General features: G+C 37.4%; 1 protein-coding gene across 1 annotated transcript in view; it reads left to right on the top strand.

Moving 5' to 3' along the window:
- Positions 1-17,492, top strand: part of LOC136255024 (uncharacterized) — a 39,867-nt gene extending 22,375 nt beyond the window's left edge. The window contains exons 11-44 of the mRNA XM_066047744.1: positions 168-305; positions 682-815; positions 878-1,085; positions 1,142-1,285; positions 1,347-1,474; positions 1,522-1,793; positions 2,732-2,882; positions 2,937-2,987; positions 3,055-3,238; positions 3,294-3,680; positions 5,109-5,384; positions 6,470-6,767; positions 6,826-7,124; positions 7,833-8,009; positions 8,068-8,289; positions 8,348-8,499; positions 8,573-8,691; positions 9,510-9,709; positions 9,756-9,881; positions 9,933-10,045; positions 10,096-10,162; positions 10,411-10,565; positions 10,618-11,842; positions 11,886-12,020; positions 12,076-12,241; positions 12,304-12,834; positions 13,447-13,661; positions 13,800-14,177; positions 14,232-14,630; positions 14,690-14,852; positions 14,899-15,147; positions 16,330-16,507; positions 16,574-16,768; positions 16,915-17,492. Coding sequence (XP_065903816.1) covers positions 168-305; positions 682-815; positions 878-1,085; positions 1,142-1,285; positions 1,347-1,474; positions 1,522-1,793; positions 2,732-2,882; positions 2,937-2,987; positions 3,055-3,238; positions 3,294-3,680; positions 5,109-5,384; positions 6,470-6,767; positions 6,826-7,124; positions 7,833-8,009; positions 8,068-8,289; positions 8,348-8,499; positions 8,573-8,691; positions 9,510-9,709; positions 9,756-9,881; positions 9,933-10,045; positions 10,096-10,162; positions 10,411-10,565; positions 10,618-11,842; positions 11,886-12,020; positions 12,076-12,241; positions 12,304-12,834; positions 13,447-13,661; positions 13,800-14,177; positions 14,232-14,630; positions 14,690-14,852; positions 14,899-15,147; positions 16,330-16,507; positions 16,574-16,768; positions 16,915-17,333 — 8,254 coding nt within the window. The 3' untranslated portion in view covers positions 17,334-17,492. The remainder of the gene's footprint in view (positions 1-167; positions 306-681; positions 816-877; positions 1,086-1,141; positions 1,286-1,346; positions 1,475-1,521; positions 1,794-2,731; positions 2,883-2,936; positions 2,988-3,054; positions 3,239-3,293; positions 3,681-5,108; positions 5,385-6,469; positions 6,768-6,825; positions 7,125-7,832; positions 8,010-8,067; positions 8,290-8,347; positions 8,500-8,572; positions 8,692-9,509; positions 9,710-9,755; positions 9,882-9,932; positions 10,046-10,095; positions 10,163-10,410; positions 10,566-10,617; positions 11,843-11,885; positions 12,021-12,075; positions 12,242-12,303; positions 12,835-13,446; positions 13,662-13,799; positions 14,178-14,231; positions 14,631-14,689; positions 14,853-14,898; positions 15,148-16,329; positions 16,508-16,573; positions 16,769-16,914) is intronic.
- The last annotated feature ends 7,805 nt before the right edge of the window (positions 17,493-25,297 follow it).

Below are 25,297 nucleotides of genomic sequence, written 5' to 3'. Positions count from 1 at the left end.
TATGTTCTAAAAGACAACACTCCTAATCAGGTACATACACTATTAGCCATATTGCTGTATTATGTGTGTATGTAGATAATGTATGAGCATACGTGCCATTTGAGTGCCATGTGTACAATTGCAGCCTGTGTTACCACTTTTACTTACCGTGTATGCTCAAATTATAGTCCTACACTGTGGAGCTCACTCACTGGTGTTAATGTGGAGATTAATCCATGCAGAGTTAGGACAGATGATGCTTTGTTGTTCTATGGATTTGCTGCTCGTGAGGCTATTACACAGCCTTTGAATTTGATTGATGCTAGGTATAATAAATTATAATACAAATGCATCCAATAAACTTAAGTAATATTACCTTTCAAGTTTGTCGATGTACACCCGAGCTAACTGTTGTATTAGAGAGTATCAAGATTACATGACTGTTGTATTAGAGTGATTCACTGCTTTATTATAGTATCTTTATTTTTGTGAAAACAAAATAATAATCATTTGAGAAACGGTGACTATATCAATAGTATATAAAATGTGTAGTGTGTTCATTACTTGCTGGGTATCCACATTTTAATTAAGAATTGTCCTATTCTGCTAATACAGTAGGATGCTGTTGTACTTGAAATTATGCTCACATAGTCATCACCAGCTTAACAAAAGTATTTGATTCTTGTACTGTTCTTTGTTTAGTGCTGTAAGCTTTCAGCTTCAATCTGGATCTCTGATGGAGAGTTGTGCAGCCAACAACAGTGCTCAAATTATGGTGTCATACAGGGTTGACAATGCTTCTGACTGGGTGGACTTGGCAACATATTATCCTGCTGGTAACTCATACTTACGACATTTAACACGTGTTAACCATTATGTTCTGAATGTATGTACATAGATTACACCTCGGAGCAGCTGGTACTACTATCATTACCAACTGCTGCAAGGAGAACAGCAGTACAACTAAGATGGTACCAGCCATGGTATTCAGGATATGGTGAAGACACATGGTCACTTGATGATGTCCTTATTGGAGCAGTAGATACCCTACATGTTAACCAGCCAGTAACTGGTTATGTTGATGACTTCAATTCTGGAGTATACAAGTTAGCTAATAGATCATGTATACATTGGAAGGTTATATCATAATATTGTGACGTAGCTTTAACTTGTGGGAAACACTTGATGGAGGAATAGTTCGAGTTCCACCATGTGGACCTGTAGTAGCTGGTGGTGCACTGTATTTTGCTGATGATGGTGGCACTCGGTTAGCTCTTAGCAGAGTATTAGATTTATCAAGTATCAGGTATGTTACCACTCTGTTGTATATACATTTGGCTTACATCACTGCTCACGTTGTGTTTTAGTACTGTATCATTCTATCTTCAATTGGAGTCGTGCTCATCAGCAGCTTCCATAGCAGCTACAATTTCATTAGAATACAGAATCGAAGGTGACCCATCATTTACAATTATACAAATATTTATAGAGAGTGGTAAGCCAAGTGTTATTCTGAATGTTCACTACAAAGGTTCCTCACAGGGAGACAGACTGTTAATTTGCCACTTGCTGCTCAAACTACCAATGTACAATTACAATGGAGAGCTGTACGTAGTGCTGAATGGTCTATGGATAATGTCAGAATAGGAAGTGATGCATTGCTATACAATTTGCAATTTGATATTCAAGTTGGTAACTGTCTCCCTCCTCCAATTAATGGATCAGTGTCAGACTATGTGAAGCTTGAATACTATGATGGTACTAGTTGGTCACTACTGCAGAATGAGTGTCTACACTCAAGATGTCTGCTTATGGTAATTGTTTAAGCGTGTTTTCATGTTCTTACTAAGGTATTAATAACACAAGCTAAAAGAAGTGCCAGGGAAAGGGTGTGTTCAAAAATTGTAATAGTGCCTGTTAGCTACAGTAGCTAACTGATAAGTTATAGTTATATCCCGTTACGAGGGCGATATCATTGTTATTACACGAGTCCAAGGCGGAGCTGAGAACAAATGTAATAACAATAATACCATCCGAGTATACGGGACATATCTGTTTTATTTTGCAGTGCTCGGGCGTGCGCAACAGTTTACAGATATTAAAGTAAGTTCCTGTTTGAGAGTCCTTTCTAGTTCCTGTCATTGTGCTCAAGATTTAGTCAAAATTTAACTTCATAGCTACTAGATAGACACTATATACAAACAATTCGCTGTGGCAATGGAGATTTTACAAAGCAGAGATATGATTTGCCATAGTTTGGGATTGGTGGAGTGGTATTACGTGGTGTGCAAGGGCTAAAAAGTAGTGAGGATTACTCCTGGGATAAAACAATCCAACCAGAGGTTATTAAAATAAGTTGATTTTTCACCATACACTGCTGGGACTGATCGCCAGTGCAACTGAAAATATACACAGACTTTTTTTGACATCTGTTGAATCCATTGCAATAGTATAGTGCCACTAACTAAAGGACAAACCATTTTATTGTAAGATTTTGCAGGTTTAAGTGCCGGTGTTTTTGTATCGACATTTCCATATTAGGCATTGGTAAATGATACCATTTGCTGTCATGGACCAGTCTGGGTGGCTCGACCACAAGGTAATAAATTAGTTATCACTGGGTGATAACCAATTTATTGCATAGTAGCAGAGTCACTTGTGTGGTAGATATCGCCCAGCACAGCACTTGACACTCCCATGCACTGGGATTGTAAAAATAATTGCTAGTATGCCTATCTTGTTTCATTGTTAGGATGGTAGCAAGTATTCAGCTAATCGTTATCACCGCAAACAAAGGGTGGCTATTCCATTGTGGCCACTAGTGATACAGAACAAACCAGTGTACCAGTTAAGGTGGGGAGTGAACAATCCTGTTCAGTGGTCTGTGGATAACATCTACATTGGTATGTGAATCAAAACAAAACTCATTTTAATATGGTTGCACGTTGCACTAATAGGAAAAGGTTGTCCTCACTTTTGCCAAGGAGCTGGCTACTGTACTCTATCAGGTATTCATGCATTTACAGATGTAATTAAAATGAAGGTAAACTGTCATATTTTAAAAAAATCTTATAGGTGAATGTCAGTGTGATACTGGTGACGTTGGTCCAAGCTGTCCACTAACTGGGAGCGATAATCCTCAAATAGTGGTCATGGATTTTGATACTACAAACAATGCAATTCCCTTCCCTGTTACATATGGAGCAACACTATCCACAGAATGTGGAGTATTATCATCAGGAAGATCACTAGTGTTCAAGTATGACATGTTTGCTGGTATAAATTAAGTGAACTATTCTTGTTTACTTTAAAAGGTATGGAAGAACAAGAGAAATGCAGACAGATGATTTAGACACCACAAGAACACTTTACATTCAGTTTATTTTTGCAAACAGCAGAAGCTGTGGTGGTTTTGTTACTTCAGAAAATGTTTTGGTCTTGCAGTTCTCACTAGACAAAGGAATAACATGGAATGATATGCAATTTATTGGGCAATCACTTCAGTCATCAACTGGCATAGAAAATTATCACATAGTAATACCACCAGAAGCAAAATATCCTCAGACCAGGTTTAGAATATGGCAACGATTTGCTGCATCAAATGATTATGATATTTGGTCTATTGATGACTTTTTGATTGGAGGAGTTGATATGAAAATCCCTATGATTGTTGAGAACTTTGATCCTCTTGGACGAAATAAGTATGTTATTGTGATATGAATTAATGTTGGCAGTATTATGTAATTTAAGAATGTTTGCTACAATACTAGTACTGCAAAGTCTAGTTGTTAAGCACACATATACTGTATATTTAGGCTGTTTTGGATGGATAATAAATCTCATATACTCCATCTTGTTCTCTTATATACTCCACACCTTCAGACACAATACAGTGAAACCTGTCTAATCAGGTCACTGCATAAAGAGGTCACCTATCTAAACTGGCCATTATAAAAATCCCCACATGTGCCAACTGTGTACAAAGTGACCTGCGTAATGCAGCCACCTCCTTAATGAGGTCAGAAAAATTTGTCCCTATGATGACCAGAATAGACAGGTTTGACTGTACAACATATGCTCAAAATCTAGGTTTATTTATGAGTATGCATTATTAATGTGCAGTGATGTAATGAGGGTGTTTATTTTGTCACGTGAGCATGCATAGTTGCCATGTGAGCATGCATAGTTGCCATGGCGCTTGAGAAAACCAGCCGATTTTTCCAGAAACAACCATGGACGAGGTATGAAATGTAAAATAGAGTCTAAAGCAGTTATACGGGCACAATGTTGTGTCTATGAAATTTATATACCTTCAGGCATTAGTAGCACCCGTGCTTTGCTCTTATGCTACAGATTCAGGCCTTCAGGTTTATAAATTTCATAGACTCCACATTGTTCCCGTAAAACTATTATTTAGACACATGCTTGTTTCTTGTACTTAATCATGGTTGATAAGGGAATGTAGACAAACTCAAAGCTAGTGCAGCTATGCACACAGCAAAAAATAGTGTTCCAATACTACCCATACTAACTCCATCTTTATAGTCATTATTCAAACAACTAATTTAAAAAAAATTTAATTCCCTATACTGAGACAAAACAGACCACAATTCTAATACTCCTATTCTATTCAGCATTGGGGCCTGTGGTCTATTTTTCTGTAGCTAATCAAAATTTTTGGACTAGTTCAACACCAAAACATAGACGGAATAAATACAGTCAGTATTTCACTGTGAAAAAGCTGAGGCAATAGAAGAAATGTTAGAGGGTTGTCAGCTGTGAAAGGCTCAACCTTTTACATGATAGTACGTAACATGGATTTCACTAGCTATATGCTTGCAGATGAAAATCATGCTCCACACGGAATACATTTGCACAGAAACTGAACTGCAAATATTGGTATACGTGGTGATTGCAAACCACACTACTCCAAGAGATTGAACCCATAAATATACTTGTAATGAGGTTTTTATTAGGTGCATCTGCTTATATAACAATTAGAAGAAAAACCGGGAAGTTTTATTTAGCAGATGCACCTAACAACCAGGCTCTATAGTATTATAGAGTAAATTTATGAAATATTACACTCAGTACGTATATCTACACTAATTTATAATTATGTTCTGTAGTTGGGAATTTTATCCTGGAGGAGTTGTTGAACCATACTGTAGTTCTAATGGTAACAGTCTACACTTTAATGGACAACTAGCACAAAATTCACTGACTACTTTGGATCTCTACATAACTTCAGATATCTTTGTTCAGTTTGAGTTGATAACTTCTTGTTCTGCTGATTCAGCATTAACATACTACATACAACTGGAGTATTCCACAAATGGTGGACTAGTGTGGACCCCAGTGGAAGATAACTGTGCCACTCAGAGCGACTGCATAAACCGAAACCTGTGAGTTTGTCATAATGGTGTCCTCTTGGTGACAAATGTAATACATATTACTACCCTTTGCTTCATGTTCATACTAAGAGTGTAGTTTAAAGCCTATAAATTTCTAATGTGACCATCTCAGCAAACAACCACCTAGTTTGGACGAATCGGTGACATTACACATGCTATAATTACGCAAGTTTTAATCTCAAGGAAGCAAGTCTCCACCTATACACTATCTTATTCACCTGCTAATTGAGAGTTTGAATATCTTTGTTTTGTTTCTGTAGAGCCAACAGTATGCGTGTTTCATGTGTTTGTTTATGATGTGATATGCGTAAACAAGATCATTGTCATTTCTTCATTTAAAACATCTTCATACTTGTATGTGCAAATGACTACACAAGGCTAAAGCTATACCTTGCAACTGGTTGTAGTGCTGCCACAATATAGAAAAACTCTATATCACCAAGGTTATGTCATGATATGAACATTTATCATGATATAGAACTAACTGCTGCAATATTTGCAAGGAAAACATGTACATACTCCTCATTGTAAGTTAAAGTTTAAGGTGAATGTATACCACAAGTAAAATCTACTCATGTTTATCAGGTTTTAAATGGAAGTTATGGCTGCAATTTTTTAAGTGCATGTAATCTATACTTAGCCAGTCACTGTACAAATTAATTTCTTTACTCTTCCTATTGTCTAGCACTATAATTCCAAAACTACTCTCCACAGTAGGTTGGAGCTTTGGTAACTCATTCTTTGGGCACTGCAGATAATGCTGAGACAAAAACAATATTCGGAAATTGTGCAAAGTAGGCAGGTTTTTGCTGAGATGGTCACAAATAGGAACTATTACATGTGTGAATGTAGATACTGTATGGCAATGAGTTTGTTTGACTTGCAGTAAAATATTATATTAGTGCCTGATCACTTGATGTAGACCTTTGAATGCTTGATTGCACTTTGATACTGGTACAGTGTATTAAGCACTTGCTAATGAAACTGACAACCCCTTTACAGGTGCATCTGTACTATAAAGAAATATTTAACATATATACACATTGTTTGACTGAAAACCATCATTATACATGTAGGTATGGATCTACATATTATCACTTGGAATATGCTAACAATTGGAGAAGAGTCATCCTACCAATTAGGAATATCACTGGTAGTGCAGTCAGGTTGAGATGGAGACAAGTGTACACTGAACCTGGAGTGGTTGGTGACTGGGCTTTAGATAATATTGTGATTGGAAATAGATCACTTCACTGTCCTCAACTCTGTAATGGTCGTGGACAATGTACCCTTGATGGTGTTTGTGTTTGTGATGAAGGATTTAGTGGTACAAACTGTGAAGCAGTAGACAGTAACTTTCCTAATAGTATTCAGGTATACATGATATATAGCTACCTTTTCATTGTTAAATGTTACACTGTATATTTATCAGGAAACTTTTGAAGAACAACCTGATTCTAACTTGTGGCCAGTTATAGTTGGAGGTGGAATTGGTACAGAATGTGGAACACTCTCTTCAGGACTTTCCCTTGTCATGAATAATCCTGGTCGTCGATATGTGACCACTGGCTACTTGAATTTGACCAACACTAGCTGTGTACAATTTACACTACAGATTGGTTCTTCAGATAATCTTACATTATGTCAATTTGACAATGGCCTTCAACCAAATGTTGTGTTTGGTTATACTTTAAATGGTGGACTATCTTGGACAGTGCTTCAATCATTTAAGTAAGTGTCATTATGTAAGCACAGTAAAAATGTTACGTACTTAAAATAGCTGCTTATGGTATTGGTTGGTACTGCATATCTAGACCCTAAAGTACATGATTTTGCTAATGTGGGCATGTACTTAGAGCTGGCCTTTGGCCATGCAGTTGTGGTTGCAAGCTTTGAGTCTGGAAGTTTTTGAAAGGACATTTCTATGTATCCCTTTGTCTGTCTATCTATCTATCTAGCTATCTGTCTGTCTGTCTGCCTGTCTCTCTATCCATGTGTCTATCTGCTTGTGTTTCTACCAATGTATTTGCCCATCTATGTATTTTTATATGTCTGACCATATATTTTCTCCTTTATATATTACACATGGATTGAAATAAGGTGGGTTTTCATGCAAGTTTAATAAATCTAAGTATGGCAGCCTCCTAAAAACTTGACCATGTTAGCTAGGGCCCCATAGGAATTTAGCCACTACTGGCCTTATCCATAACCAGGAATATGGGACAGGAAACATGTCAGCCTGAGGGCTATATGGCTAAAAGTAAACATGATAGGTAAGTGCTGAAAGATACTTACCTGTGTGTAATTGCATTTAAACAATTTCAATAGTATCCAATTCAAAAGAATAATGCTAAAAGTCACAATTGAATGTGAATAATTACCTAAGCACCTAGATATACATAAACTTAATAGTGCAAATATTGAATAAATTGTTAACAGCTCTGTTGGCTATGCTGATTCTCAACAAGTCATTATTCCACTGCCTACTGAAGCTCAAAGTTCTGCAGTACAACTAGGCTGGTGGCAGCTGATAGAAAGACAAACTGGAGCATTTGCAATTGATGACATTCTTCTTGGTCCATCAGCATACAGCTTTGGATCAACATACAATGACACGTAAGTTGTCCTTTTGATTATGATTACATGCAATCATTGTAAGTTGCTGAATTTGTAGTTTTGAAACTGGCAACACTGGTAACTTGTGGTGGTCAGTATCTCCTGGTGGTGCTGTGTCTAGTTCTTGTGGCTCATCAAATGCTTTAGTGTTTGGAGCTGGCTTGATGGACAGAGTGGCAGTTACCAGACCTCTTGCCATACATGATATGCCTACAGTACCAGTGATTCTACGAGAAGGATTTGATGTTAATAGTGATACAACAAGATTAGTTACTGAAGGGTATGTTATCATCTTTAAATACAGTTTCAATTGTTTGTTACCTTTCATGTTTATATAGGTGGGATTTTACTGGTCAGATTTTACCACTGTGTGGCTTTCTGTACAGTAATGGAACTGCCCTTACATTTGTAACAGAAGATACTAGAGAAGTGATCACCAAACCTGTTGATACTACTTATGCCAGTCATGTCAGCTTCTACCTCTTATTTGGTAATCATAACTTATTGGTGTCTGCATATGTATGTTTGGATCAACATTGAATATAGCAACTGTCGTTTTATAGGTGGCCAGACTTGTAGTGGAATAGATGATGAAACTAGAGGAATACAATTGTCTTATATGAACGATGCCTCTAATGGATGGATACAAATTGCATATTTCTCTGATACTCTACTGTATACAGTGAGTATTGCATTCACTTTATCATAAATTATACAGCACATCCTGTCATCTGACTCAATCATCCAAATTCCAAAAGTGACCATATGTAACCTGCTGAGCGATAACCCAATTTGTTTGCATTTTCCACGAACTTCATTTTATAACTTTTTTCAGGCAAAAACCAATTGGCTGTTAAAGTTTCAGCCTCATCTAGTAAGAGCTTACAGAGTTATAGCGATAAAAAACAACAAGAACAAAACAATTGATTTGTACAGTGCCTATATGGGGAAAAAATTACATTCGCTCGTTTGATTGATCATAATTATGTCTCGAGTGCAACGGACTACGGAGTTTGGTATTTGAGATATTTCAATTTGTGTCTTTCCTCACTGTTTACTGAAGCGATTAAAACTTGTGTAAAATTTATGTAACATGCATTTTTTAACTTCAATGGGATTTATTTCAAAACAGAGTTATTCAAACAAGTCAGGTTTTTGCTCAGTAGATACATATGTGTACATTATATTGGAGTAAATGTACTTCTGTTCTATAAGAGTAATTGAACATTGCTCTGTTGTATAACAAATAGGCTTAGTTTATTAAACAAATTCACTTATATTGTGCAAAAAAATTCATGGTAAATTTCTTCATGTAAAATGGTAGAAATTTTTTGTGTAATATTAGCACACGAGTATTATTTTTTTTAAATGGCAAATTATGTATATGGTGCTTAAACGCATAATTTGAAAGTGTTCAGATAACTGAGGATCCACTGTACTGTCTGTTATGCACTATTACCCATAAGAGTTAGCTAACCAAATTTACTTTATTCTTCACAGAGTGCTAGAGAAGTTGTGGAAATGCTACCAACAGCTGCTAGAAGACCAAATACCAGACTACGATGGAGACAACCAAACCATAGCTCAATGTTACTAAGAGATGTTTGGTCCATTGATGAGATAGTAATATTTGAAAGTTCACTAAACTATAACCTACAATTTAGATATACCACCAGCTGCAGTACTAATACACCTTCAGAGTAAGTAACCACTCTATATAGTACAACTTTTACTTTATACTGACAGAATACAAGTTGAATACTTCTCAAGCTCAACTAACTGCATGTGGAGACCAATCCAACAGCTTGTAGCTCCAACTTCTTGTGATGATCTGTCCTCAGTGTACTTGCAGCCTGTACAGCTTACAGAAAGGTACACTTTATGTGCAAAGTTTCAGTTTTGTGTTTAATGTAAAACTTTCAGTGCTTGGACTATTGTGACATTGCCACTACCACCTGAAGCATTTACTGCAGACACACAGTTTAGATGGAGTGGTCCAGAAAATTGTCAAAACTGTGAATATGCAATAGATTTTGGTATGACTCCTATTGTATACTGCATAACTTTAAATACTATCTTGTAACAGTATACATCAGACCAGGTTGTCCAAACAACTGCAATTACCAGGGAACATGTATGAATGGTGTATGTAGGTATGTGTGTATGTACATAATGTATGTGTTCAGTGGTTATCACAATGTGTTGTAGTGTTGATGTCAAACAAATTTCAAGATGTGTGATTCAGTGTGTCCATTTATTATTTTGTATTCATTGCTTAAGTTTACACAATGTGTAGCTACATGTGTAAGCTACATGTATATTAAATGGTTACTGGCATCTGTAAGATGCACACTGCTTGTATAAATTTATTTTTTAATGGCTTACTGTTTTCTGTTTGCAGCTGTATTCAAGGAGCTTCAGGTCCAGCGTGCTGGCCAGACTCAGCTGTAGAAGAATTAAGAGAAGACTTTAGTGAACTTCCATTAAGCTCAACATTATGGAGATCATTTAAAGGCAACAACGGAAACTTACTTGCCCGTTGTGGAAGACTAACAGGTAAACCAGCACAATACAACTGGTGTGTGCATAAAGTCCTTGTTATTTTCAGGACCCTACTCAATGTCATTTAGTGGATCAGGTGTCAGAGAACTGGTCACTGTTGACATCAATACTGTAAATGCTTATTTCATAGAGTTTGTGATTAGGATAGGTGGTAGTGACACTATGTGCGACACACCAAGTGACCCATCTGAGAGTGTGATCCTACAGTATTCTATTGATGGAGGTGCTTCTTGGGATAATTTGGCTATCTTGTGTTACAGCCAGTATCGTACTGCTACACATGTAACTTATGAGCTAACACCACAATCCCAAACCAGATCAACAAGATTCCGATGGTGGCAACCATCACATGATGGACTAAACCTTGATGAGTGGGCTATAACTGATGTATTCATTGGTGGAAATCTTGCACCGAACAACATCTTTGAGAACTTTGATCCAGTCAATAACAACAACTGGCTATTCTATTCAGGAGCCAACATCACTGAACACTGCAGTTCTGAAGGGAATGCTTTGGTATTCTCAAGAGATGGATTTGTTTCCACAAGAGACTTTTATGTAACTAGTAATCATGTTATCCAGTTTGACTTCAACTTGTTAGCATGTGATTGTGGTCCTCCACTTCAAAACGTTTCTCATATACAATTGGAATATTCAGTTGACAGAGGAAATAACTGGAGATTGTTGTCCACTGATGCTGTGTTCTCTCCTACAATGCACCAACAATGGAATGACATTGTAGTACCTATTCCTGAAACTGTTGCTAACCAAACTGTTAGGTTGAGATGGACACAACGAAATGTCAGCTACTCTTGTTGGGCAATTGATAATGTAAACATCAGTGTTGCCTGTTTGGACTGCATTGCTCCTCTGACCAGCTTATTTGATGACTTTGCAACTTCCATAGAAACAGAAAGGCTATGGCGAACACCATTTCAGTATGGCAGTGTTGCTACTAATGTCTGTGGAAGGTCCAACCAAGTGTTGCAGTTTGCCACAGTTGGTCGACTAAGTTATGCCATAACCAATCCGCTCTTATTAGCTGGTTCAGCATTTGTACAATTTGACTTGGTCATTAACTGTAATGGTGTTAATGTTGGCCCACAAAACATCAGAGTAGAATATTCTACTGATGGCTCCAGTTGGAATCTGGTACAAGAAGAGTGTCTACTTCCTAATAATTGTAATGAGTACACATTTGGTAGTGTGTACAATTCAGATATTTACTCCACTTGGAGAAGAGTACTGTTACTTCTTCCCAGTACCTTGAAGTAAGTAATTTAGAATTTTCTCTATTTGATATTTCTATTGTAGTGATGCTCCATTTGAGTTAAGATTTGTGTCAGACAGTGATGACTCTTTTGACTGGGCTATAGACAATGTCTACATCGGCAGTGGCTGTAGTTTAGAATGTGTACAACATGGTAGTTGTGAGAATGATACATGCAGGTATGGTACTCTTCTTTGTAATATTCAAACTCGATTATTCCACTGATTTCTGCAGCTGTGATGACGGGTTCTCTGGTGATCTGTGTCGACCAGAGTTCTCTGTTCCTAGTTTCAGGGAAGAGTTTGAGTCTGCACTGCAGTCAAACCGTTGGCCTGTTGTGTTAGGAGGATCAATTATATCAGCAAGTGTTGCATCTGGAAATGCTCTTGTATTCAGTAGAGTAAGTCGATCTTTATTTATGTTAAGAAATAAAAAAAATAATTTATGTTACAATGATTGTAGGCTGGTATTCGTTATATTGAGAGCAGTGACATGGATTTATCTGATGCAACTTTCTTCCAAGTTACTATACAGTTGAATGTAACAGTATCAGTTGACAAAGCAATACTCATCCAGTACTCTATCGATGGTGGCACTTCTTGGAATACTTTGAGTACATTGTACCATAACAGTGTAAAACGAAATGTTGATAATCCTCCAGTACAATATGTTTATGATGTACCAAGTGACATGCAGACTCAGTCTACAAGGGTTCGTGTATGGCAACCAGGAAATCAAATAGAAAATGATGCCATTTGGAGAATAGATGATTTCTATATTGGAGGAGATAGAGTAGCACCACTTAATGTTGACAGTGACTTTACATCATCACTTCCTCCTGAAGTGTGGCCATCTTATGCTGGTGGAATAACTGGAGCATCTTACTGTGGACGTAATGGTGTAATATTGTTTAGTAATTCTTCAAGTGGACTTCATCACCTCACAACAACTTTCCTTGACCTTGCTGGTGGTGCCAATCTGATACAGTTTGAGGTATAATTTTATATTGTGTGGTATCAGACTATCAGTATATACATATGTGAGTATGGTTTGGGAAACTTGTAAGCCAACTGACTACTACATCAGAAAACTATTCCTTTGTTGTCATATTTGCATGAGTGTTTGTTTGTTGTGTATACCAGGTGGGCTTGTGAAAAATGTTATTGTGATTAGAATTAGGACCAAGGTAGGTAATAGAGCTAGGTGCGGTGGAAGGGTGTTGTGTATAACTAGGAAAATATAATATAGTCATGTGTGTTAATTTTTTTTTTTGTATGAGCACATGAAATCCATGGTAAGTGGTGATTGCACCCTGGAGGTGTGCACTGCTCAAATTTGCTAAGTGCACACCGCCCAGGGTGTTGCCACACCAATCAGCATGTTAATAATTAGCCCTGAGTGTTACCAAATAGGGGCATAAAGAGGTTAGGATGACAACCTGATAATGTGGTCATTACATCTGTACCTTCAAATATGTAACTGTACATGCACACCAAGTACACCGTCTCTCCATCCCCATCTTTGTCAATGTATTTGTTATACAAGCATCTGTATAGCATTATGACTATTAGTTTTTAGGAAGGTAATTTGTATGCATGCACACAGATCAATGTTGGATGTGGTTACAACACAGCAACAGCAGGTGCTGTTAGGTTAGAGTTTTATTATTTGGATTCTGATGAGCCATGGACACCAGTGATTAGCCCATGTAATACAAATGACCAATGTACTAATGATCATGAAGAGACCATCTATTACTCTATCAACTATGGAGGATGGACCAGAGTTACTGTAGTCATTAGTGAAGAGGATTCAACAAGGTTGGTGAACATTGTTGCATGTGGGCCCATAAAGTTATGTGATATATATGCTTGTATAAATTCTGAGATATGATATGCCAACGGAGCTATTTGGATTTATGTGGTTAAATATGTATTTTGTATTTTGTAACTTCACAGAATGAAGAGTTTCCGCTGGAATCAAGGATATTATACTGCTGATGACACACTTTATCCATCATGGGCCCTCTCCAATGTCTTCATTGGATTACCAAATAGTTGTCCAAACTTATGCTCTGGAAATGGAATGTGTACAATATCTGGATGTGAATGTGATCAAGGGTATTCCCCACCAATGTGTCTACCAACAACTAATAGGCCCACCTCTCTTAATGATGATTTCAGTAATACTCAAATTGATATGACTAAATGGTCTGAAGTGTTTGGAGGTAGTGTTGGTGCTCTGTGTAGTCTACCAAACAATGGCAACAGTTTGTACTTCAACCAGCCAGGAATCAGGAAAGCAGTTACAGTTGATCTTGATATGACCACAGCAATGTTAGTGCTTTGTATAATTTGTGTAATATATAATTTGTGTACATATACTTTCAGAGATCTTTCATTTCAAATCAATGTTGGTATCAGTTCCATTACTGGTTGTACAGTCCCACAAAACATCAATGAAGCAATTCTCCTACAGTATTCCACTAATGGTGGTATTACATGGACAACTATATTGACAATAGCACACAATGATAACAGTGGTGAGACAAAAATGGTGACTATACCAGATGCAGCAAAGACATCTTACACAAGATTCCGATGGTGGCAACGTTTCAACCCTGGTGTGGATATGGCACAATGGTCACTGGATGATATCAACATCAATATTGTGCAAGTTGTACTGAATGAGTTTTACGAAGACTTTGAATCTGATGTACCAACCATTGCAAATTATGAAGGCCGCATTGATACGTATTGCACATCTGATGGGAAAGGATTGATTTTAGAGTATGTTATGTTATGTGTGTGTGTGTTGCATTTCTGTTTGATATGTAATTCCCACACAGTGGAATAGATGGCACATCAGCAGTAACAGAATTGATAGAGTTTTCAGACTCTATCTTGACACTTCAGTTCAGAATGGCTACTTCGTGTGATGATGACTCTGACGGTAGTAAATCTCTTGCCATCTTGGAGGTGTCAAAAGATGATGGTGCAAACTGGGAACAAGTATGCAGTGTTACGTTTTATCTGCTGATATCATTTTCTATTGCAGGCAGTATCACTGTGTGAAGTTCCCGGAGACCTTTCTTGTTTGTATACAAGCTTTTTCATGCCTTCTGCATGGGGATCAGAAAACAGAGCAGGGTGGTTTAGGTACACAGTTTCTCTGGAAAGATTGCCAGCTCGTAATGAGATGGGAAGGTTGCGATGGAGAAAACTAAATGGTGAAACAATTTCACTGGATGACATTTATGTCGGAAGAGAGTGCTCAAATCACTGTAGCCTTCATGGAGATTGCAGGGTATGTTTGCATGTAAAGACTATGCAATTGTTGTCATATAGCACTGAAAGTAGAATGTGGAAACACTCCTGTGAAAGTAATCTTCATTAGTTTTGCAAATGTTTATTTCATGTTGACTGTTGAAAGTGGATGTCAAATAGAGAAACATTAAGATTTAAGCAAACATTTATGCATTTATAAAAGAATGCAATGTAATATTGCAATATACTTTCTAAAAATTATAAGGAGAAACTGCTGAATTGCAGCCTCAACTCTTAGACAAAATCTCTGTTTCTATCCTAGATATTGTCATTGTGAGCAGTGTATGTTTACTTAAAGAAATATGATTGAATTTTTTCAGCCACCGTACTCTCTACAGATCAGCTGTTTGGCTATAGTTACTAACGAACTATATGGCTGATATGTTCTTCAATAATGATTGTTTGGAGTACACAAGTAAACAGTTTGAAACCTTTTATTGCAATGCATGTGATTATAAAAGCACAGCAATAAAATGTGTGGTACAGCTTGAGGAGAACTACAGGTTGCACATCTGTGAAAGCACATAAGGATAATTTGGAAAGTTTTGCCCTCAAGTAAAAGCAGTAGACTTGTCATGATTTAGCCTGACATGTCCATTTGTTTCAGGTACTTGGTGAGTATAAGCTCATTTCTGTGCAGCTACATTTCTAGTTATTAACATGCAGCTTTCCACTAACTCATCTTTGTTTTATTAGTCTCACATATCAAGATTTAGACAATCAAGGCCATAGGGCATAGAAAACTTATCTGGTATAATTCTGATTGTGGTGGAATGGACACACTGCCAGAAGTTACTGCACAGTGTGTGAAGCACACTTATTGATAAGTGAAAGCATGGGATTTCTAGGAGGTGGGGTTTGGGGTGTGTCCCCCAATAGGACCTTTGAGACTGAATTTGAAAGCAATTCTGACTGAAAATATATAGCTGACTGTTCTATTAAAATTACTACATTGGATGTTTTATTAGAGTACTGCATCGACTGCTCTATAATTATCTTCATCTTTCATAAAAGTCAAAGTGGTCCAGACCAGCTGGACTGGTTCCTGTCACCTAATGTATTATGGATTCAGACTAAAATCCTTACTCTGTGTTTAATTTCTGCATTCTTGCTCGCTTTGAATTTAATGTATTCTTACACTTATCCATAATTTCTGTTTTAGAGTGGAGTTTGCATGTGTGATGATGGGTATGATGGAGACGACTGCAGCACTGTCACTAACAAAGACTATATGATTGACTACATTATAGACAATTTTGATAGAAGTGATGTTGATGACAAATCATGGATGAGAGTTACTGGTGGAACTGTCAGAGACACATGTACATCAGAGCCTAACAGTGAGTGCCTATTTGTGGAGTGATTTTTGAGTAACAGTATTTAAAGTAATTGTTATTTACCAATAGGAGGAACATCTTTACACTTCAATGGTGATGGTATCAGATCAGCAGTCACTAATCCATTTGATGCCAGGAATGTTGAAGATTTTACCTTTGTTTTCTACTATGGAGATGACTGTACAGAAAGTAACAGTGGTACACAAGTGAGAGTGGCTTTGTCAGATGATTTTGGAATCAGCTGGACTGTGATTAAAATATTGGGTAAGCAATCACACAAAATAGAAGTACTTTTGATATAAAATACAAGTATTTGCATAAAGAACTAAATATAGCCTACATGTAGTCACAAAATTACACATACACTATTTATGAAATATATGCCCTCGTACTATTATGATTGTACATAGGCTCAAGTACTCAGGGATCAGTAACTGTAGCTGTTAGCAAGGATATGAGAGAAAGAAATGTAATGATTGGATGGTTCCAGTTCCAACATGGAGATGGCACCACAGATTCATGGACAATAGACAGTGTGAATATTACCCTTTCATTAGACAGAGGAGCTAGTGGTGGAAGTGGCTCAGGCAGCAGTAGCAGTGGAACGCCAGCTTGGATATTTGGAATAATTGCTGCAATAGTCATCATAGTTATTGTTGCCCTTATAATTGGTGCTGTGGTTTTCCTGAAGAGGAGATCCAGACAAGAGAAATATGAGTTTGGAAAGAATCGTAGAACTGATCACAGTGTATTCCAAAATCCTCTTTATGGAGAAATGGAGGGTTCCACTAGACCACTACGAGAAGGTTCTAAGGAATGCGATGACTAGTACCCATGAATACTGCACTGCATAACAGCATCATGTATATATATGGTTGCAATTTTATAACATATATGTATCACTATAGGATTACTTGCATTAAAAATAAATCAATTATCTTGTAAATACTGTACATTTGTCCTTTTATAGTTGTCTAGAAATTATTGAGTCCAGTATGAGGGGTTACTCATGTGACTTTATTTAGGTATAGGGTTAGCTAATTAAAAGACTTACTGCTGATAGTGTTGCATCTGCATGACATATGCTATTCTCAAAATTGCATGAATATGCATGTTTTGATTATGCTAAAACAATGTTGTCTCTGGGCAGGATTGTACTAGCTATATAAACTGTTCAGTGATAAAGGAAAGTGAACCAGCTTATTTTGTCACAAGTAGCCAGGTGCATACCTAATGGGTCTATTGGTAGTGTTAAGGTAAATCTTCACTTCTCTGCTGAGTATATAGATTCATGCACTCCTTTCTATGAGGGCTTACTAAGGTTCAAGAGGGATAAACTAGAAGGGTATTTATAGCTATCTTGAGGAATCAAATTTACCCACTCAAAACAATATTGTACAGTATGCTGCCCCTATTTAGTTAGCTCCCTCAAAAAACACTTGTTAATACAACACTACCTTTTAATATGGTGTAAACTATAAAGGCAGCAAGAGGGAAAAACAGAATTGGAAATATCAGAATTGTTAATTTGCTTGATTCATCATTATAATATGTATAGTATGTTCATGTTGAGCTGAATCCTGAAAAACGCCTAAAACTTAAAAGTGGATTTTTTCTCAACAGAGTTAACATTTCAGCCAACTAGATGATTATTGGTAACAGCAAAGGTGTCAACAACAGACACGTACGGTTTGGCTCCATTACAAGTGCGGGAAAGGGCTGTATTGGACATTGTACTTATATGGCTTCCCCATAGGAAATGTATTGTGAAAATTTTGATTGACTATAAATATTATGTCTAACATTTGAACAACAAGATTTCGAAATATTTTTAGCTGGTCAAGCAGTGCTACAAATGAGCCAAATTTCAAGATCGTGTGTAATTGCATCAATGAGTTAGAAAATGCTATGCATAGTATGCTTTGATCTTTGGCAGATAATGAGGTCTTTAAAAACCATGAAGAAACCTGCTAGTAGGTTTCTAAAATGGTTAGAAACCTGCTAGCAGATAGACCTCAGCATTGCAAATCTCACTTTTGATCATTGATTTGCTATGCATGCTCTGCACAACATATACAGGCTAAGAGCCCATATACCAACAGAGCTTGACCTACTCCATTCCTTTTATAAGCACACCTACGCCAATTCGATTATGGGAGCTAGACTATAACGTTGTAGGTACGTTTGCTATCATAAGCGGAGAATTCCAGAAATATAACGGAGTTCTATTTAATGCCCGTCAAAGTTTCAAGCCTGTTTAATATGCTTTTACTGTACTTTAAGCGAACTCCCTATTAAAAGGTAAGCTTTCTTGTAGAATGTTTATTTGTTTCTTGTAAAAAAAGTTATGTAGGTGTGAAATCGTGTATATACTGGCTTAGTCACAGAAGGCCTAGCGCCAGACCAAGTATTATTAACCATTGACAACAATGTTACCACTTACTTTAAAACCTTGGTAGTGCTGGCTTTAACTTTATTGTCACAGTAGCTATCACTCTTTGTTTGATTCACCAGCTAACAGAAGCAGTGATAATGTAGCTAGTTACAAGCTTTAATTCGTAAACACGTTCAATCTTCTCTACTAGTGGCCATGGCCGCATGACTTGTTTTAACACTGTGACGATTTTGAAACGACATATAACTCAATCCCACAATGGTTCCACCTACATAACGATATATATAACGCCCGCATTTTCTAAGTCGGTTAGGAACCACGCCCTCGGCTCTTCGTGTAAAACCACGAAGAGCCTCGGTCTAGGTTCCTAACCTATACTTATTAAATGTTTTTGAGGGTTCAGCTCAACGTGAACATACTATAGCTCTGCAAATAGTTTCACTACACAGCACTATATAATTTATATCATACAATATGGTGATACTGTATATTAGGGATTACGGAGGTTTTCTCACAAAAAATATTGTCAGGCTCATAATACTGTCATGGTGCCTTGGTAGTATATATTGGCTAGGTAGACTCAAACCCAAAAGTGTCTTCGGAAGGGCCAAAACCTTTCTGATAAGTTGCTACAGATTTTAAATATAAATATAATTTTCTACAGACTGACTGGGCTACAGGCTTCATTTTTTTGTCACTTCAGCACCTGACAGGTGCCTATAGCTACTGCAGTATGCATCATGTATGCATCATGGACTTACCTTTGTGTCCCATTTCTTCTTGCTTACAATGCAAGGTGTTGATTTGTACTTTCTGGACAAGACAGGCATCACTAGCATTCAGCTAGGTGTTCCAATTCAATACTAATGTCTGGAACGTTGTGGCACTGACACAACAAACTCGAAGGATGGAGTTAGGGTAGTTACTTCAGAAAAGTAACTAGGTACTAGTTACTTTTATCCCATGTAACTCAGTTACAGTTATACCGGTAGTTACTTTTTAAAATGTAACTAAGTATCTAGTTACTAGTTACTTGCATAAATAAGTTAAGCTTGTTTATTAACTTTTGTAATATGATTATTTTGCCCAGAGCAAAGGAGAAGAGAAATAATTATATGCATACTTTCTGAAAATAACAATTCTGTAGTCTTTTCAGCTCAGTTTCAACTATTATGTACACAGAAAGTGTTTACTTAATGTGGCTGTAGCACAAAAATTGAGGTGCTCTTGCTTTTAAAGCATGATACTACCTATATTGTTGCAATGTAATTATTGTGACTTAGTTACTTTCCAGGCAGTTGTAACTAGTTAGAAGTTACTAGTTGCAAAGCAAGTAACTTATTATGACTTAACTGTGTTCTGATTTAATGGAAGTGTATATAATCCACAAATGGCAGATCCTGACAAAGTAGAAGTTGTGTTGTTTGTTGGTGGTGGAGATGTTGTGATGTACTATGAAGCCTGATCCTGTTTGGAAAAGGAAATGAAACCGTTGGTAGAACATGATATCCGAAAGCTCAAAAAGTATACATTAGCGGGAAAAGTTCAAGTTTGAGAAGTCTGGTAAATCGTGTAAGATAGATCATCTTGAAGAAGTTCTATAGTAGGTTTTTGATGTCTGGACACCAGAAGGGGAGCAATACATGTACATGGCCTGATTCACCCGAAACTTCTGGTTAAAGGATAAATGGAAGCTTATGAGTTAAAAGTAGAGTGGATGTTGTACTCCAACTTGTGGAGGTTATACTCTGTCATAACTGTTCATCAGGAGGTATCAAGACACACGGTAGTGTGTCGTGCGGCCCAAGAAGCCGGCGCGTAACACCCGTGAGTATATTGACAAGAAGAAATAAAACGCAATTTTCGCACCTCCGTAGCTCTGTGCTGCCTTGATGAATCAAGACGATTTTTGCTGTGGATACTCCCTCCACCTTCAGCACTCCACATTCCAAATTAGAGCGAAATCGCTTCAAGCGTTCCCGAGATATGCGACTTCAAAAATTGGCTTAGTTTCTTCGTTTTTTTTCTTATTTTTTTTCTTCCTCTTTTTGCACACTTACAAAAGCTGCTATAAAACGCGAACGCTATATCCGATTGCCTTGAAAAGTGGCACACAGAAGGGGGGTATAAAGGCGCATCTCTGTACCAACTTTGGCTAGGATACGATAAACAGGAAAAGAGTTATGATCGATTATTAACGAAAAATAACACCAATATGTTGTCACGCCTACAGGGTAAACCGCGTATGGGAAGAAGCTGAAAATCGGTGGGTGAATAGGTTAACTATTGAATCTCAAACCTTTTGTGGTTTGAAAGAAATCGAGCTAAAAACCAGGAAGATACAACGAAAAAACCAACAGTGTGTAACAATTACGCAATCGAGATTAGCTAATAAAAAACGACTACTTGCCACGCCTACCAGATAAACCGCTAGGGCGAATGCTTTGAAAATCGCTGTATAGAAGGAGTAATCATCTTAGAAAGACTCTTCAATGGTGTAGAAGAATCAGACTTAAAGCCACGGAGTTATAACACGAAGGTGCAGCAAGTGCGAGATCGAGATACTCTAATAGAGCAGTCATCCTAATAGAGCAGTCACCCTGAAGAGAATTCAAGAGATCAGCTAGAAGAAGTTACCTTGTGGAGAGTTCAGCTTCAAAGAAGCCATCATGTAGAGAGTTCAGCTGCAAACAAATCACCTGTAGAGAGTTCAGTTACAAACAAATCTCCCTGTAGAGAGATCAGCTAGAAGAAGTTTCCTTGTAGAGAGTTCAGCTACAAACAAATCACCCTCTAGAAAGATCAGCTAGAAGAAGTCACCTTGTAGAGAGTTCAGCTACAAACAAATCACCCTGTAGAGGGTTCAGCTACAAACAAATCACCTGTAGAAAGATCAGCTAGGAGAAGTCACCTTGTAGAGAGTTCAGTTACTGTACAAAGAAACTATCATGTAGAGAGTTCAGCTGCAAACAAATTACCTGTAGAGAGTTCAGCTACAAACAAATCACCCTGTAGAAAGATCAGCTAGAAGGAGTCACCTTGTAGAGAGTTCAGTTACAAAGAAATCATCATGTAGAGAGTTCAGCTACAAACTAGTGACCTTGTAGAGACATTAGCTAAAAGAAATTACCTTGTAGAATGTTCAGCTACAAAGAAACCATCATATAGAGAGTTCTGCTACAAACTAGTGACCTTGTAGAGACATCAGTTACCTTGTAGAGAGTTCTGCTACAAAGAAACCATCATGTAGAGAGTTCAGCTGCAAACAAATCACCTGTAGAAAGATCAACTAGGAGAAGTCACCTTGTAGAGAGTTCAGTTACTGTACAAAGAAACCATCATGTAGAGAGTTCAGCTGCAAACAAATTACCTGTAGAGAGTTCAGCTACAAACAAATCACCCTGTAGAAAGATCAGCTAGAAGGAGTCACCTTGTAGAGAGTTCAGTTACAAAGAAATCATCATGTAGAGAGTTCAGCTACAAACTTGTGACCTTGTAGAGACATCAGCTAGAAGAAGTTACCTTGTAGAGAGTTCAGCTACAAAGAAACCATTCTGTAAAGAGCTCAGCTGCAAACAAATCACCTGCACAGAATTCAGCTACAAATAAATCACCCTGTAGAGAGATCAGCTAGAAGAAGTTACCTTGTAGATAGTTCAGCTACTAACAATTCACCCTGTAGAGAGGGCAGCAAGAAGAAGTAACCTTGTAGAGTGTTCAGTTACACCATGGAGAGTTCTGTAATAAATATAATTATGTATTATATATATAATTTGTACATTTACTGATAAAATCAGAAATATTTAAAGTACATCTGCTTCATCTTTTCTTCTTCCTGTGGTAAAGAAAAAAAAGACAGGTTAAAAAAGCCCCAAAGCCGGCCATAGGCCGGCTTTGTGGTATACAAATACAAAAAGAAATGAAATCTAATCCAAAACAGCCAAGCTGTAAAAAAACAGTGCGGCCCTCAAAAAGGCTATAGTGAAAAAAGATGTGAAATCCAAGGTGGTGGCCAAGAAATGGCTGTGATGGTAGGTTAATGGTAAAAATTTTAATAACGGCGATTTAGGTGAATTTTTTGCCAAGGCCAAGCGGCACAAAAATTCACCTGAATTGTCGTTGTTAAAATTTTTACCATTAACCTACCATCACAGCCATTTCTTGGCCGCCACCTTGGATTTCACATCTTTTTTCACCATAGCCTTTTTGAGGGCCACACTGTTTTTTTACAGCTTGGCTGTTTTGGATTAGATGTTCTTACAGGCTCCAAACTGTTGCCTGACTACTTTGAGATACAGTAGCTAGCTAGCTACATAAGAAGTTTAAAGAATTACCAAAGGAAGTTTTAGGAAGATAAGGCAGATTCACCAAAATCCATACTACGTACATACGTATGTAGTAACACCTTTAATTGTCTGCCGTGTAAAAGATTTCTTTTGTTAATGTAATTAAAACTTACCCTATCTGTACCACATCCGTTGACCGTCAGTTGCCCGCGGCTTCCAACTGATTCTTGCAGAGGTGATTTGTGGTCATGGTTGAAGGCTTAGTCATGCTCACTCTAATTCTGCTAGCTGGTTTTGTGGGTACGTTCGTAACTGTAAACTGTCTCTCTAGCTGCAAAGCAAGAGCTGTATAGGGTATTGTTTATTTGGCGAATATTTTTATTTGGCGGAAATCAGCTTTTAGCCACTCCCACAGTGTCATGAGTTTAGTAGGCACCCGGGAGAAGGCGCGCGGACGGCTCCCAAGATGTGGCTGAACTCGCTTTGATAGTAACAGTGGGCTTTGTCGGTGGGTCTCGATTGTGTATGCAACATTGGGTTGGGTGATGCACTTTTGTTCGGCGCTTCATTACGCATATTCATGTTTGTGTACACAGCCACCACCAGCCAGGCGCAACTGGAATTCAGCGATGATTTTGAAACCAGCACGTTACTTTCTAGAAACTGGTAAGAGTGTAGCTAGCTAGTATTACTTGTGTATGTTATTCAGTTGGGTAGAACATTGCCCCACCCACTAGATACGCCCTACTAAATCTGTGACCTAGTCCCTGGAACTGTTGTATGCTATATTATATGAACATATTGATAGCTATGCATTCCAGACCGATTTTTAAATTTTGAAAAAATAGATAGAGTATTGATTGCCAATCTCAGAAATATATTTGTTTGGTTCGACTTAGCTCTTTGGCATGCACAGTGCTTTAAAACTGAAAAAGGTACATTATTTTGTTCTGATTGATTGATTGATTGATTTTTTATTTAAGCATATTCGGCATAGCCGTTGCTCTGTACATTTTAATGTCACAATTGAATTAGGAAGCCATCTAGCAACCTGCAGTGTACTTGAAACTGCAGTTGCTTCTAGCTGCAAGTTTGTACATGTAATAAGAGTATTGGATCTCATGCAGCGATCAAATATGTTTCACCTACTGCACAGTGCACACTTGTCAATACAGTGGTGTATACCCATAGGCAAGTGGCTATCTCAAGTAAGTAAAAGATAGTGTTAAAGGTAAACAACTAAAGTGGAGGTGTCACAATGATGCAGCAATGAGTTGTGGTTTCAATTATGACACTGTTATGCTGACTTTGAAGTGGTCATACTTATGAGTTTGTGACACAACCATCAGAAAATTGTTTCTTAGCTGAAAATCACTAACCTGAGTAAAGTAACTATGTACTTTAAAGTAAGCACCAGTTTCAAAGTATTCTGCACACATTACAAGGCTTTAAAAGATTACAAAATGACGCAAAGCTTACTTAAATGTAACGCACACAGTAAAAGTAAGATTTCCATGATGAGAAGGTGCAAGCCCCTTACAGTGCTTATGTGCTCTGTACACAAACAAAATATTTGAGATTACTACAAGGGCCAGGTGACTATAATATACAGTGATCAGGTTTTACAATTACTTCACAGTATGTGTATGGTTCTTTATCATTAGGATTGTAATTTTGATAAAGTATATTGTAGAACATTTAAAAGCCAAGTGACAAACAACATTGTGTATTTACATGGAGTTACAGGAGTAGCTATGAAACTGCACAAAATAAATTCAGTAGAACATCTATTAGTTGCATAACAATGATCATGAGATCATTAATTACAGGTGTATATAGCTAGTATAGGAATGGCATGAGAACTGGTGATTACATATTTTTTTGTTTTGTGTAGGCAAAATGGAGCAGGATACAATTTAGGGAGTAGCACTTGTGGTTCAATTGCTTCTGGTAACTCGATTGTGTTTGATTCATCAACAGATCGTTACCTGGTAATAATCAGTTATTGTGCTCTTTTACGTGTGTTCGGTCTTCATCACATGATGAGTAATATTTTATGCACTATACTATAGTCAGTTTACATCACTTGAGCCACCACTAAAAACCAGTAAG

Source organism: Dysidea avara, chromosome 5 (genome assembly GCF_963678975.1).
Source record: "Dysidea avara chromosome 5, odDysAvar1.4, whole genome shotgun sequence".
Classification (NCBI taxonomy): Eukaryota; Metazoa; Porifera; class Demospongiae; order Dictyoceratida; family Dysideidae; genus Dysidea; species Dysidea avara.
This window is presented reverse-complemented; position numbering and strand designations above follow the sequence as displayed.